Below are 14,701 nucleotides of genomic sequence, written 5' to 3'. Positions count from 1 at the left end.
CTGATAACCGCGACCATAGAATTTCCATATTACAGGCTGTAATAAAATTAAAAATATTTTTGGGGCGGTCCCCGCGCCACAGGGGTCTCCTTTCTCATGTCCGGCAGACGAAGATCGCGATCCTCCACGTTCGCCGACACCATGAATTTGTTCCCCGAATTTGTTTCTCGTTGTCGCCGGTGGTCCGTTGACGGTTATGACATACGGGGGAATGCAAAACGATATCGCGAGACCAAAATATTTATACGCCAGATGATCGGAGCGATACTAGACGCTAGACAACTAATTACGACAAACCGCGAATTAATAATGATCTATTTATGTGATGTTCGGCAAAAAAAAATAATGAATACGACTTATCATCATTTGTTTTATATTGAACAACATAAAACTGAAAACTTATGCTACCACTTAAAAATCTTAACAGACAATAATTTCAGGTAAATTTAAATTTTCTTGTTTCTTTTTTAGTTCACTGATTTTTTAATGTAAATTAAAATTATGTTATAAAATGAACTTTTATTATGTACAACTCTTTAGAGTAAAATTAATTTACTGAATTTTTATGTTATTTCACATTCGAAGTATAATAGAGTATAATACAAGTGAAAATTTACAAAGAGATTATGAATAATATTTGATAATTATTTAAATCCATTAAAAAATACATAATAATTAAAAATGAAGAAATCAGCCGAAGATATCGTGATAATAACAATAATCGTAATAATAATTAGTAAAAATAGATATAATCTCATTTTTCACAGTAACAGTGTTGCAATATCGATACGATGTATTCCCTTTTGCAACAATCGCGACGTCGCCAATGTATTAAACAATATTATGAGTGGGCATTATAAAAGGAAATTATAACACTTTCGTGTGGCTAGCAAATGGAGCTCTGAACTCTATTCTAAAGCCATAGTTGCGTGCCATCACTTTGCGGCGTCGAGCTTTCGGTATTCAATGTAATTGCAGCAAACGACCGAAATGACTTATATCGGCATTGGCATTTCTCAATCAAGGATCGAATGCCGTTTTTATTACAAAATTCTTACAGACGAGTACTGTAAGGTCGTAACGAGGTCCGCGGAATCGCATTAAGTCGCCCGCCGATGATACCGCTATTGTCGAAACAAGAAAAATCCTAGCAGCCCTTTATTTCTATCGACACCAGACGGTATATTCTTTTCATTTTTTTCCATGCCCTGAAGAACAGCGTGTCGGCGTACCGGAGGTTCCAAGGAATTGATTGTTTTAGCTACGGGGGTGAGAATACATTATACATTAACGAACAACCAACGCGACCGAAGACAAGATTAACGACCCGCAGGTATTTATAGCCGTGACTTGTCGGGATCGTTTAAACAAATGTTTGTTTCTTGCCTCGGCGCGACCCCGCCTCGTCAGTTTTTCCAGAAAAGGAAAGGAAAGGTAAGAAGATTTCCCCAAGATCTTAAAGATCCGCAGCATCTGCTGCTCATGGCGCCGTTGATGCCCCCCCCCCTCCCTCCCCCCCCGAGAGCACGCCCATTCGCAGTTGACTGATTCTATTTCTCTCCTTTTTATTCATCGTGCCTCGTCCACGATACTTTCCGTCAAATCGCGCATTATGCCGATGTTCATTCGTGCGCGTGACGGAAACAGATCGACCGACAGATATCGCCAGCTAAACAAATAATTCCTCTGATATTGCTCTATAATGTACGCGGTAACCAATCGCGCGGTTTCCCTCGATAAAAGCGATGCGCCGGCCACGCGAAGATTTATAGGATAGAGGGTACCGCCTGCCGCCGTACCATGCCTTTTTCTCGAGAACGTCGGAACTAATCGACGATGCAACACAGCCGATAGAAGGCGGCCGTAGGATCAATAAATTCGAAAATTTCTTCGTGTGTCACCCCCGTGCCCGATGACACTCTTGTAAAAACATACGAGCGATCTCGCAGGAGAATCCGACCACCAGGATAGAATAAAAATCCGAAGGAATACGGAAATCGAGGGGAAAAGGGGATGAAGGAAAGAAACACGAGCAACGGCAGAAGATCGGAGAAATTTCGACACGGGGCAGGGTGACGATAGCGGGGATAAGTTAGGGTATAAGAACGGTGCCCGCTCATATGCGCACCATTCGGAAAATTTATGTATCAGAAGCATAAAGCCGCAGTGTCGCGTCTCTCGGGCATCCAAAACCACCGGCGAATCTACAATCGTTTCTTCCTTTCATCCCCCAATCTCTCTTTTTTCATCTGGTCCCCCTTTTTACTCTCTTTCTGTTTCTCTCTCTCCTTCTCCCGCTTGCGCGATACAATTCAGACGAATACTGCACTCCGTCACGTATAATGATGCTGGAAACGGGATGGGAGAAATCTATGGTGAAGAAAGAATATAAGGACGAGCGCAAGGAAGGAGATATTGGTCGAGAAATAAAAGAAAAGTAATACTATTGCCTCCTTCTCAACGATTCTTGTCGCTCTGTGAGAACTTGCCGCAGAACATTTGCGGGCCATTATTTCCTCGTAAGAGGGTTGGCCGGTGCATATAACGAAGAAATGGTTTTGCGCTACAGTTAGTTTCTTAAAGAAAAAAAAAAAAAGATTGCGATCGCCTTCAATTCGCAACTTTATATACAATTTCGACTTCATCGCTACATGCAAAATATTATTTAATATTTAAAAAATAAATAGCCTTTATCTTTCTTTATATATATGAAATATTTTAGAAATTGTGCATTGTATATCAAATAAATAATATTCTACAAGTTTTTATGAATGTAGAGAATTATAGAAAATATGTTATAAAAATCTAGATTTAATAATTTGATATTTTTAATCATTTCGAATCTTATTAGATAAAATGCGAAAAACTAGCACGTGTGATTTTTATAAAGAATCCTTTGATATTTCAGATTCATTTGGATAAGACCACATAAAAGTATGAATACAGATATATTCATCTGTTCGACAATTTTTTTTCTTTATCTGAAAGAGCGATGTATTTTTCTTTTTAATAAAAAAAGTGTTATTGTATATTATTTAAAAGATTAATTGTTTTTCGTATAATAGTTCATCCATTATTTCATATATTTATAACATTAGATGACTACAGCAAAATGTATACTCAATTTTATAGATAGAAATATTTAACTCTTTACAATCAATGCGCGATAGAAGCATTATCTAAAAAATAATCAAAAGACCTATTTCCATGTTCCATAAATCTACACACATGAGAGGATAGTGAGTTTTAATACTGGAACAAAATAATAGAATGCTAAAAAAAAAAAGTAAAACAAATTAAATGCACAAACGATAATTTGACACACATAAAAGTATTTAATATAATATTATACTGTAAAAATAAAATAAAGAATAATAATAATTAATAACAGATATTTTTTTAATATACATTTTTTCATGTAATATATACAATACTAGATCTTTTGCGTATAATATTAGACTTAAGAAAGGAGAACAAATTTAAATAATTTTTTTTGAAATTATATAAATTGAATATTTATGAAGAAAGAGAGAGAGAGAGAGAGAAAGAGAGAAAGAGAAAGAGTGTAGTCTCACTAAATGTGGTACCATGAATTAATAACATTATTTATCAATAAAGCACACCATAAGACGACAGTAAAAAATGATAGTGCGAATTTATGTCAAGCTGTGTCGTGAGCAGCATAAATCTTCGAATCATACTAGATATCTTAACTGGCTGTGAATATATACTCCAGATTCTTTATGACTACGCATGATACCGCCTTACTGTGCACGTACATGTATAAGCGGACAATATCTACGCGTAACGAAGCCTGGCAAAATGAGAAGAACAGCGAAACACGATCGGGTAAGAAGATAAGACTGGCTACTGCGAGATCTCCTTTATTACGCGGGCTTCTCGGAATGAGAGAGAACCCCCGAGATGGACACTCGCCATCTTATCTAGCGGAGATAGGCCGCGGTCCAGCTACCATATCTGATGAGACGCGATGGATAGGAGGCAGCGTGACACTAAAGTACGAGACAGAGGTGTCCTATAGCTCCCCTAGGTCGAGCTCCCCTTTGCTATAACCATCCCTTTCGGTGCTCATCTACATTTGCAAGAACTCCCTCACCTGTACTCGCGCGGTTCTACCATGACAAAAACTTTTCCTATTCGCTGCCATTTCAATTTGCATTTCAATTCTGTTGATAACATACGCTTCTATATTGTTAATTTTTAATGTCTAATAAATCCATGCCTAATAAATCCTTGTGCAAGTAAATAAAATTCAAAAATTAAGAATTTAAAAAAATATTTAATTTATAATATTAAACAAAACTTAACAGAGAGAGATCGATACATGAATTGTCATCGCAAATTCTGTATTACGCCGCTTCCCATTTTAAAATCGAATTGACGACGCAGATCGTAAGACGCAGTGTCAATAACAAATAAAATAACCGGCAGCGTCCAATTTAGTAAATGTTCAACACTTCCACAACGCTCTTCTCTCTCTCTCTCTCTCTCTCTCTCTCTCTCTCTCTCTCTCTTTCGGACATAGATAAAAACTAGTTTCATCAACAAATGACATGTTTATATGCTTTCTTCGGTGTCGATCGGCGGAACTTCGAAAGCAAAGTCGTTCTAGCGCAGTGGGTCTCGGCGTGACGCACGACGACCCCCTTTAGAGGCGCCAGGCTGCTAAGGGAAAAGCAGGAACAAGACGACAACGAAGGAGAAGACGAACATAAAAAGAGGAGGATGGTAAAGAAGAAGATGGGAGAGAAAGAGCGGAGGAAGAAGAGAAGAAGGAAGGCGTTCCGACGAAACGGGGCGCAGTGTCGGATCCAGATAAGATCTCCAAAACGGGGATCAGTAATATTTTACAAAGTCATCGAAGTTGCTCGCTAACTTCGGCATAAATTACAATCGCTGTCTTTCTTTCTCTCTCCATCGTTTACCTCCTCTCTCCTCTCTCCCGTCATACTGCTCATCCTCCTCCATGAAATGCTCTACGGTTATGGGAAGATGAGGAGGCACTCGCGGACCCACCTCTCCCTCCCTCTCTGGTGAGTGTTAAACAAACACTTACCATTGCTAATAACATAGAACACGCGTTCGCTTCGCAGTGAGCCAATAAATCCGCTTATCTAACGACCGTGCACGGCCGATTGCTATGGGAACGTGATAATGACGCGAGGACGTGTCCTGAATTAATCACCGTAATCTTCCAGCACGAGAAATTCGTGAGAAGGATCATTAAACGTCAACGTAATCTTAAGCCAACACCTCTATGTCGAATCAATCCATGTTTAGATATCATTTAACTGGACAATCTTATATATCAAGCTACGAAAAAAATATATAAAACTGAATTATTGTTCCCAACTAATTAAAATTTAAAAAAATTATTCCATATTTTGTAAACTTAAATTTAAATTAATTCGATTGTAATTTGACATCAGTAAATAAAATTATCAAGAATACCGAAAAAAATAATGGAAATGAAAGGCTATAAAAGATATTTTATTTGCCTTGAGTTAAAATACAAACACATTAGCATGCAGGTTGTGAATGTTCAAAAGTTTTGCGATAATGACATATACACATACTATATTATGCGCAAGTCTGTCACATAAATCTGAAATGGTCCAACGATCACAAAAAAAAAAAAAAACTACACACGATTTCATAAATTCGCAGTAAAATTCGTGCGAAATTATAAGAATCGCCTATTACGAAGTCGGCTATTTACTCGAGAGATTAGCGTTTGCGACAAGGCACAATAGCGCCGTTTATTATTTCCGACAGTGACCAAACCGATTGCTATCGCCATTACGTTTCGTCGTGAAAAAAAGGAGATGAGAAAATCAGTCAGAAGGACGCGGAGCCCGAGCCGTGACACGAATATGTTGCACGAGCGATGAAGTTCGCGAGGATTTCGTTCATAAATCATATGTAAAAAAATGTTTGCGACTAATCCTACACGTGGAATGCTAGCAAAAACGTCACGTATGGCAGCCGTGAATGATTGCCGTATAGCGGATAACGAATCGATACAATCGATACGATACCTCGCGAGATGTATAACGCAAAACATTATATTTCGAAAATCACAGAAGATTCTTTTCCTCATTTGCGCAGCCGCCGCTTTTCCCGATGCAGGTAAAAATTAGAAATAAGAGGATTGTCCGGAAAAAGATATTCTACATTCTTAAGTTATAACGGAATTAATCAGATGAACTGTAAAAGATCTCGTAATTTTTCATGTTAAAAAATAGAATTTTTCGTCTTATCTCTTTTTTGAATCAAATAAAAACAGAACATATCTTTAAAAAAATATTTTATATTTAATTCTGCTAATTATCTTACTCAAAATAAAATTGAATTTATATTTTACGATATAAATAATTTGCATTTTATGCAATATTATATAAAAATTTTATAGATAAATTTCGATATCACAATATTACAAAATACATATCAGAAGTTTGCTAATTTAAATTAAAGAAGATAAAATGAGAATAAATTTTACTACGCGAATTGAAATGTTACATTTTATTACAATACATAATTGGAAGGACATTCCTCCAAAAAGTTTTAGGCAAATTTAAAATAGAAAATGATCAATCTTTCCATTCATCTTATTCTCAAGGAAACAGCTGCTTATATGTTTGTTACTATGAGAGTGAGTAACCTATGTGTAACTGAGAAGTTCACGAGATAACAATCTCAATATTCGGGATTTTTGAGGGCTGAAATATAGATATCACCCACGACGAGAGACATTATCTAGCGAGCCCTATCCTAACTTCTGGACACGAATTAATATTCTACCACCGTGCAGAAATCGCCCACATTGCCGCAGCAGTTTCAAAAAGGAAGATAAAAAAGAAAAAAACGGTCTGTCGAGATAGGCGGTCGAATTCCATATTTGACGTTCCTATCGCTCAAGAAGAAACTTGATAGCTATCTATTTATCCCGTATCCTGACTATTTAATGAAAGTATATGCGTAAAAAAATATATGTATATATGTATATATCTTTACATATTGTCGCAACAAAGAGCAAATATCACTCGCAAATATTGTTTGCAAATAAATGTTTGTAGAGATTTAATTACGTATGTGTATTAAAAAATTAGAAAAATTTACAAACGTCATATTAAAAGAAAAAAAAAACAAATATTCAATTATTCTTTATCAATTTAATTTTTATTTTTAATAATATATTAATTATATTATGCAAGAAAAAACAGATGCACACAATATATAAATAGTAATTTGCAAAATTTTTATTATAAAAACATTAAGTTTCAAATAGAATATATCTAATATAAAAGTATTTTGCGTCATTTCTACTTATTATAATTCATTGTCGACAAATAAAATTTTGCTAAGAAATGCATCGCGTCGAAAGTATATGACTAATACAATGTTAAATTCATCGGGTCAGCATCGTCCCCCCAAAAAGAAGGAAAGATAGAAAACCTACTGTGAAGCGTCGGCGAAGAGCGTATCACGTTTCGTGTGAGCCGATATTTGTTACAAGTTCTTATAAATGATGAAGAAGCGTTCGCCGTGCGCGAGTCCAGGCAGCCCAAGAATGGGTGCTGGCCCTTTGAGGGCCCTATTAACAAGTGGCCCCCCGCGGTCGCTGCCGCCGCCGCAACAGACCCAATCAGTTGTGAGTCCAATTCGGAGCCCTAACTTCGACTTGTTTTATGTAATGTACGCGATGCCAGAATCAATTAGCCACGGCACTCTCCTATTTTGCGTATGCATACGAAACGTATATGCATAGCAAGCGATCCCGACGAGCCGAAACTTATTTGCAACTGTCTTGCGCGCGTTAAAACGGCCAATGGACGAGGAAAAAACCGGTTCCGACCACGAATTAGGCGGAAATTAAATAGCTCGGGACAAACGAGGATCACAGAACGTTGCTGCTTGCCTCCGACCGTGAGGCGAATTAGGACCGCTAATTCTTCTGCTCAGATCCCGCGGATTTTTGACACGACCGACTTATAAAGACTCGACGAATGTTGGATGGCGCCAAAATCCTCTTTCAAGTATTTAGGCAAATGATTAAAATTATTTAACGTCAACGGAATGGTGCATATCTGAAATTTATCTTTAAGAATATAATAAAAATATTTTTTTAGACTTAAAACATACATTTATACATAAATTTTTATTTAAGAACATCGTATTGCATAGTACGTATGCATATGTAAAATGAATTGCGATAATATTATCGGCAAAGAAATAAAATAAAAAGCCAACCGTTTCTTTTTTCAGAAAAAAAATATTATCAGAAACTACTATCGCGCTATTCAACTATCATCATCAGTTTCGGTATGTTGATCAATCAATGTTGATTAACATACAAATTGTCATTAATTATAATTGTCATAAAAAATAATCCATCTAATCGTATCTTCAGTGAGATAACGAGAGTCTCAACGACACGAAATTATGTTATAAGCGAAGAAATGCGACGAATGTGCCGATCAAAAGTGCGCTGTTGTAACAAACACGAAGCGGTCAATTAGACGGACTATAGTTACGTGTTTTAATGAGATCTCAACGCGGAGCCAAAGGTATATAAAAGTGTTTTATATCCTGTGAAACCTGGGCACCGTTGTGCCGTCAATTAAGAGACCATGTGCCGCCTATAATCAGCATATGCAACGTGGCGTATACGCGGCCCTTAGGTCGATAACCAGGAAACGACTGATCCCGACTTATTATTTTGGTAATAAAAATGCCACCGCACGCTTGTCAGACACCAAAAACATTTTCATATTTATGCAAAATGTATTTTTATTTTTTTTTTTTCCAAGACGAATTTGCCACGTGAAACGCTTATAGATTGTATCCTCTCGCAAATAACATCATCATATAAATCAAAAGAAAATAATATTGATATAATTATATTAAAATAATTTCTCAAGTAATGTCAAAATAAATAAAATATTCACAATATTCAAAGACAATGACTCGGAAATTTATATGCTACATATGCAAAGACAATATGAAAAAAATTTAATAAGCTAGCTATTTTTTATTATATTTTTGTACATCAGTTTATAATTAATTATTATGATAAGCATTTTATAATCTCCAATAAAGATTAAAAAAAAGAGCATATATGTACTGAAAAGAACATTAGATACAGCGGCAAAGTGAGATATCAGCCATAGTTATTCCGTCATTTGTGATGAATGAAGAATTTCAATATTATACGTTCCATCTTTAATCAACTGTTCGTTTTGTCCACTGAATCGTAACGTGAATAGCTATATGTCAATCAGCGCGTGTTATAATGCATAGAGGCTGGCGTTAAAATATATGTTTCACTTACTAGTCAGAAACTAGACGAAGAAGAGAATCGGTGAGACGGTCTGCACGCGAGAAAAGGAGCAACGCGCATACATCATGTTTGTTTATATCTATAGAGGGAGGGAGGGGGGGGGGATCATCGGGCGCGCAACAATACGGCAATTTGGCCGCGACCGATACGAGCTCTCACGACGACGATGATGACGACGACGAAGTTGCTTTCCCATCCTCCTTGCAGCCCGGAGTAAACGGATAAACGCGCGCGGCTCTCCCGCTTTTACTTCTCTTTTCCTCCGGCTCACTGACGCCGCATCGATTTAACGGAGACCCGTGCCACGATCCCACGAGTTTGCGTGCGTGAACGCACCTATACACGCGTGCACGTACCATAACGACGACGCGTGTACCTGCCGCCCGTCGTTCATTTCGGGAATCCAACGCGATCTTATCTGCCATGCGACCGCCCCGACCCCCGCGAAGAGAATCTTTGATTTAGTGCAAAGGGAAGGATGAGAGAGGAGAATCAGGGAATAAGGGGGAAAGGAGCGGTAGACAAAAAGGGCATCCTGTTTCAGCTGAACGTGAATTCGAGACTGCGCGTTTGTAAACTTTGTTAGTAAAATAAAACGCCTAAATAATATATAACACAAATTGTGTAACATATAATAGAAAGAAATCGCGAGAAAGAGAAAGAAAGAAAGATATCAGATATTTCTCATCTTTAAACACTACAATATCTTTTCAACATATATGGATTACAATGATAACAAAGATTAATTCAGTTATGAACATATTTCAATTTTACATTAACCACACATGAGATTTCACATCAATATTCTCAGCATGTAAAAAATATTCAATATTTATATCAAATTTGCAATTTTTTAAATTTACATTTTTTTTTTTAATTTCAAAGAAGAATGTTTTGCTTTCTTTTTATATTCGTATGTTAAAGTATATAAATCTAAGTAAAAATTGTAAATTTTATTATTTCTTCAAAATATTCAACAATTTTAATTCTAATGTAATATCATTATGTACAATTTATTAAAAAGTATATAAGTAACGTTGCATAGAGTAAATTATTAACAGAGATACTCACGTCTTTCAATGGAACTTTGAATGCTAAAAGATTGGTGCCCTCGATCACATTACCAAAAGGTTTGTACTCTAACCATCTGTAAACACAGAAATTATATTAATTATAAAATTAATAATAAATGTATTTTTGCAAAAAATTCGATAGCAGAAAAATAATTTGATTCCAATAAAACATGGATAAATACATTATACTAAATCAGATCATTGTTTTTTCACATTAAATATTTTATAACAAACATGAATATATACTGCATTATTAATGCCTTTAAGTTTTGATTAAGGCATTTTTTAGTGTGTTCATGCATATATTTCTGCTAATATTCGTATATCATTCTTTAACCAAATTTAAATCGATTTAAATCCAATTTCTACTATAATTACATACTCTAATTTCACAGAAACGCAAGACCTTCAATTGATTCTAATTCAGCTTCTTTAATGATATCTCATTACAATAAGATACTCGATACGATATAATTAAACATATCAAAATTCGCGATATTCGATTAAGGATCAACATTCGCGCGCGCTATCCAAACGATTAATAATAATATTTCAAAATTCAACGATATTTCTGGAATATAAAATGCCATCTGCCAGAAACGGCGGAAAATTAAATACAAGACACTCATACTCGATCGGTTAGTTAGTTTTCTCGAAGATAGCGTCGGAATGCTTTCAGAATTTTAACAAAACCTCACTATCGGTTCTATTAGCGTGTTACACATTATCAGTACACTTTAATTCTTGGATTAACGATCGCGTACATTATTTTGTCAGCGATATTATCACGGGATATACTTGAGACATAAAGAAAAGTCGGCAAGCATAACCTTACGACAATGTGACTACACTTAAGATCGCGTATACAAGCAAGCATTTTAATTATTGCGAAACATTCGGCTATCTTTTTTGTACAGCGAATAGAAAATCGCTTACCTGTCCGGCACCGAATTCGACATATTTGCCGTTCACTCAAAAATCTTCCCACAAAAGAAATGGCATAACACTGAAACGCAATACCGCCATCACACAGTACACACACGGACACGACGCATACACGGAATGCGCGCGTACACACATCGCAGTAGCAGCAGCAGCAGATGTGCAGACGTTCGACAATGCGGTTCGATATATCGACTTCTCGATTTTCGCGCACGATATCAGCAACTCGATTAATTACAATGTCAATTAATTATTCTTTCGATATTCACGATATTCAATCGCGATTATATCAAACATCCCAACAAATGATTATGCGCGATACTTAATTTTCAATTCCGCTAGAAAACCGTAGTCCGATTCGGAGATTCCGAATTTGTATGTACGGATTGAATATAACTCTGTGACATTGGAATTGATTGGAATCTCGGAATCGGACCAGTTTTAACGGAATTGAAAATTGGAGATTACGCGCCATATAACGGTCGCGTCGAGACGTTTGTGATGCAAAAATTGCGTTCGAGCAACATGAGTGTTGAAATAAGTCGCTGTAATTAATATCATTGTTATTATTAATACTGTGATCGCTACAGATATATTACGGTAAAATATTACAAACGTAAGAATCTTTTATCTCATCATATCATCCGAGTCATCGGATATACCGAATCTGCTGATTGTGAGAATAAATATTGTCTGCAAATAAACGCGTGTTATCGGGAGTGCGAGAAAAGTATCGGGCGATTTTATTATGCGTAAATTTAGTATATCGCGTCGGTGCAAACGTGTGACAGTCTTATAAAGGGTAAAAACTCTGCGCGATCACAGGCTCAAAGCATCGTTAAAGTAAGTAGTTCAAGTATCACTAACCAAATAAATATTTTACATAGGAGCCCTTTTGGAAATTTTCATAAATCAAAAACTTATTACTTTATTAACATATAACACAAATTATTTTCCGCTTTAGAACTTATGAACTTATGATCATTACGTTTAAGTACATGATTATAAAAACGAGATAAAAGCGATAAATTTTTCAAGCAATTTAATTTCTATGCATTTAAATAAAACGTGAGTTTAAAAAAAATATTTGTGCAATAGTCCTTGTATTATTTACTAATTTAATATTCTTTCTTTTTAGCTTCTATTAATGAATGATGTAAATATTTAGTATTATTTTTTAAGACGCGAAATTCAAATTATAGAAATAATTATCACAAATTTTAAATACATAATATTAATTCATAAATTGTTATGTGCAAAAGAAGCAACGAAAATTTTTAATTTCAGAATATTAAAAATAAAATTATCACAAATCTTAATCCATAATTTAACCAAAAGTAAGGAATTTAATTGTAATACTTTTTGTTAACTGACTGGACATTGATTTGGAGATTCTGTAGCTTTAATCTGTAGAATCTTGGATAATATTTTTTTTTCCACATCAAAAAGTTCAGGAGGCTTTTTATACTAAAATAAAGAAAAATAAAAAAATGATATTAAATAATATATAGCAAAATATCACCATTACATATAAAGGAGCATTTCTCATACCATAATAATTAAAGTATTATACTGATGCTTAAATGATATCCGTTCCTGCTCTGGCTTTAGCCCAATTCGCTCGAGATCTAGAGCCCTTAACTTTTTGAAGTACTTTTTGTTACTTGTACGTACAGTTATAGTATTATCTTTCTCTGCAGTAATAGAGTATACATTACTAGGATATGGTAAATTTCTAATTCGCCACTCCAGGGATGTTTTTGTAATTCTCTGTGTAACAAATGGCTGGAACAATTAAAAAATAAACTTAGAAAATACATTATGCAGATTATCTGCTAAAAATTATAGCTATCACGCACATTTTAAGTTTTAATTAATTAAATTATATTTAAATAGCTTATATTTTTTTATAGCATGTAAATAACATACAGTATTTGAACTTTCTTGTATCCCCTCTTTTTCAATATTATTTTCTTTAGGTTCAGGATCCCCAATTTCTACGATCCACCCCTGATCTGTACCAAAACTATTTTTCTTTTTCCATATTCTTCGTACTACTACATTTGTATCCATGTTATATTCTTCTACCATTTCCTCGCCATTTTCTAATAAAAAATGAACTTTTCTTCTTCCTATATCAAACATAATGAAAAATCAATAAGTTGTTTGCATTTATTGAACATGTATATTGTATTTATTAAACATTGTGTAAAATTTAATTTTTAATATTTCAACATTGAGACATCTTTTATTTCATCAAAAATACAAATATAATATATTACAAAAAATATCATATGCAATATGATTTGATATAAATTTTAATGAAAAAATATTAATTTGAAAAAGAAATTTATTAATGAAGCAATAGAATTGTTTTGAAAATTTAGTAGCACTCTCATAGCTGCATAATAAGAAAAAATATTCCTACTACACCTAATATAAAGCTTTTATGAATCTCATACATGTACCTACTATATTGATTAAACATTTGGAGGTTATATATAAATATCTTATAAATCTAAAAGCAAAACAAGCAGCCAAAACAGAAGATTTTTAAATCTGATAATAATCGTGACTCTATTTAATTATTCTTACCATCCTGAATAAGAACAGTTATCTTGGCATTTTGAATATTCTTTAACCATGATTCAGGCGTCATTTTACTCTGCAAAGAAGAAATCTGTAGGCGTTTCTTAGCAACTAGAATCAGACATGTCAAGATAAGTTAGAGTAGATGAGTAGACGAGTAGACGAATGAACAATGAATAAATAGAGAATATTAATTTTTATTGTGAAGATCAGAAACACATAAAGGAATCTATCCAAGCAGAACATACAACACGTGGTGACGACGTACTATACTGCTGAACTGCTGAATGAGTGTTACTATATTATACACTTTTCGCTATGCGAATGACTATTCGTGATTGGTGTATATTTTTACTACATCACATACGAAACAGCTGTTTAATGATTGTGTATGGCTCATGGATTTAAACTTAGTCTAGAACAGCCTAGAATTCAATCAGGATAAAAAAGAAAAGATTTTGCATTGATCAATTGCTTTAAAGCATTTGCTAATTTGAATACACCTGATCATATTTCGAGTCAAATATATTTCATAATTATTTTAATCAGTACATATTTATAACTAATATTAAGTAAAAAAATGCAAAACAATATTTTTTATTAATATTCTCGATCTGTATATATTTATGAGTGATATTTATTTTTAACACACTTTATATTTCATATTTCTCATATATATATCTAATGAAAACGTGTGTAATTTGACAAAATATATTATATATATATATATATATAT

The 14,701-nt window shown here is 34.4% G+C and overlaps 2 protein-coding genes across 3 annotated transcripts in view; both read right to left on the bottom strand.

The window, feature by feature from the left end:
* The window catches only part of LOC126850306 (RNA/RNP complex-1-interacting phosphatase), a 41,727-nt gene extending 30,198 nt beyond the window's left edge, over positions 1-11,529 (bottom strand). The window contains exons 1-2 of the mRNA XM_050593168.1: positions 11,371-11,529; positions 10,433-10,508 (exon numbers count right to left, since the gene is read on the bottom strand). Of these exons, the coding sequence (XP_050449125.1) occupies positions 10,433-10,508; positions 11,371-11,393 (99 nt within the window). The 5' untranslated portion in view covers positions 11,394-11,529. The remainder of the gene's footprint in view (positions 1-10,432; positions 10,509-11,370) is intronic.
* Positions 11,530-11,892: 363 nt separating this feature from the next.
* LOC126850363 (protein DPCD-like) lies at positions 11,893-14,299 on the bottom strand. Of its 2 annotated transcripts, none has more exons than XM_050593269.1 (5): positions 14,214-14,299; positions 13,972-14,041; positions 13,306-13,508; positions 12,928-13,161; positions 11,893-12,843 (listed from the first exon to the last, which is right to left on the bottom strand). In XM_050593269.1, exons 2-5 carry the CDS (start codon positions 14,033-14,035, stop codon positions 12,742-12,744), a joined length of 603 nt encoding a protein of 200 aa, XP_050449226.1. In that variant the 5' UTR covers positions 14,036-14,041; positions 14,214-14,299; the 3' UTR covers positions 11,893-12,741. The 2 variants fall into 2 exon arrangements, with proteins under 2 accessions (XP_050449226.1, XP_050449225.1); XM_050593268.1 differs by having other exon boundaries at positions 12,146-12,843; positions 13,972-14,076.
* Positions 14,300-14,701: the final 402 nt, after the last annotated feature.

This window comes from Cataglyphis hispanica, chromosome 6 (assembly GCF_021464435.1).
Source record: "Cataglyphis hispanica isolate Lineage 1 chromosome 6, ULB_Chis1_1.0, whole genome shotgun sequence".
Lineage (NCBI taxonomy): Eukaryota > Metazoa > Arthropoda > Insecta > Hymenoptera > Formicidae > Cataglyphis > Cataglyphis hispanica.
The sequence above is the reverse complement of the archived record's forward strand: the minus strand, read 5'-3'. Positions and strand labels throughout refer to the sequence as shown.

What these genes read in the sequence shown, in the direction of transcription:
- LOC126850363 (XM_050593269.1), bottom strand. Translation starts at nt 14,035, where the DNA reads ATGACGCCTGAATCATGGTTAAAGAATATTCAAAATGCCAAGATAACT. An exon ending in AACTGTTCTTATTCAGGATG is followed by an intron (nt 13,509 to 13,971) that starts GTAAGAATAATT and finishes TGTTTGATATAG; the next exon opens with GAAGAAGAAAAGTTCATTTT. An exon ending in TACAAGAAAGTTCAAATACT is followed by an intron (nt 13,162 to 13,305) that starts GTATGTTATTTA and finishes TAATTGTTCCAG; the next exon opens with CCATTTGTTACACAGAGAAT.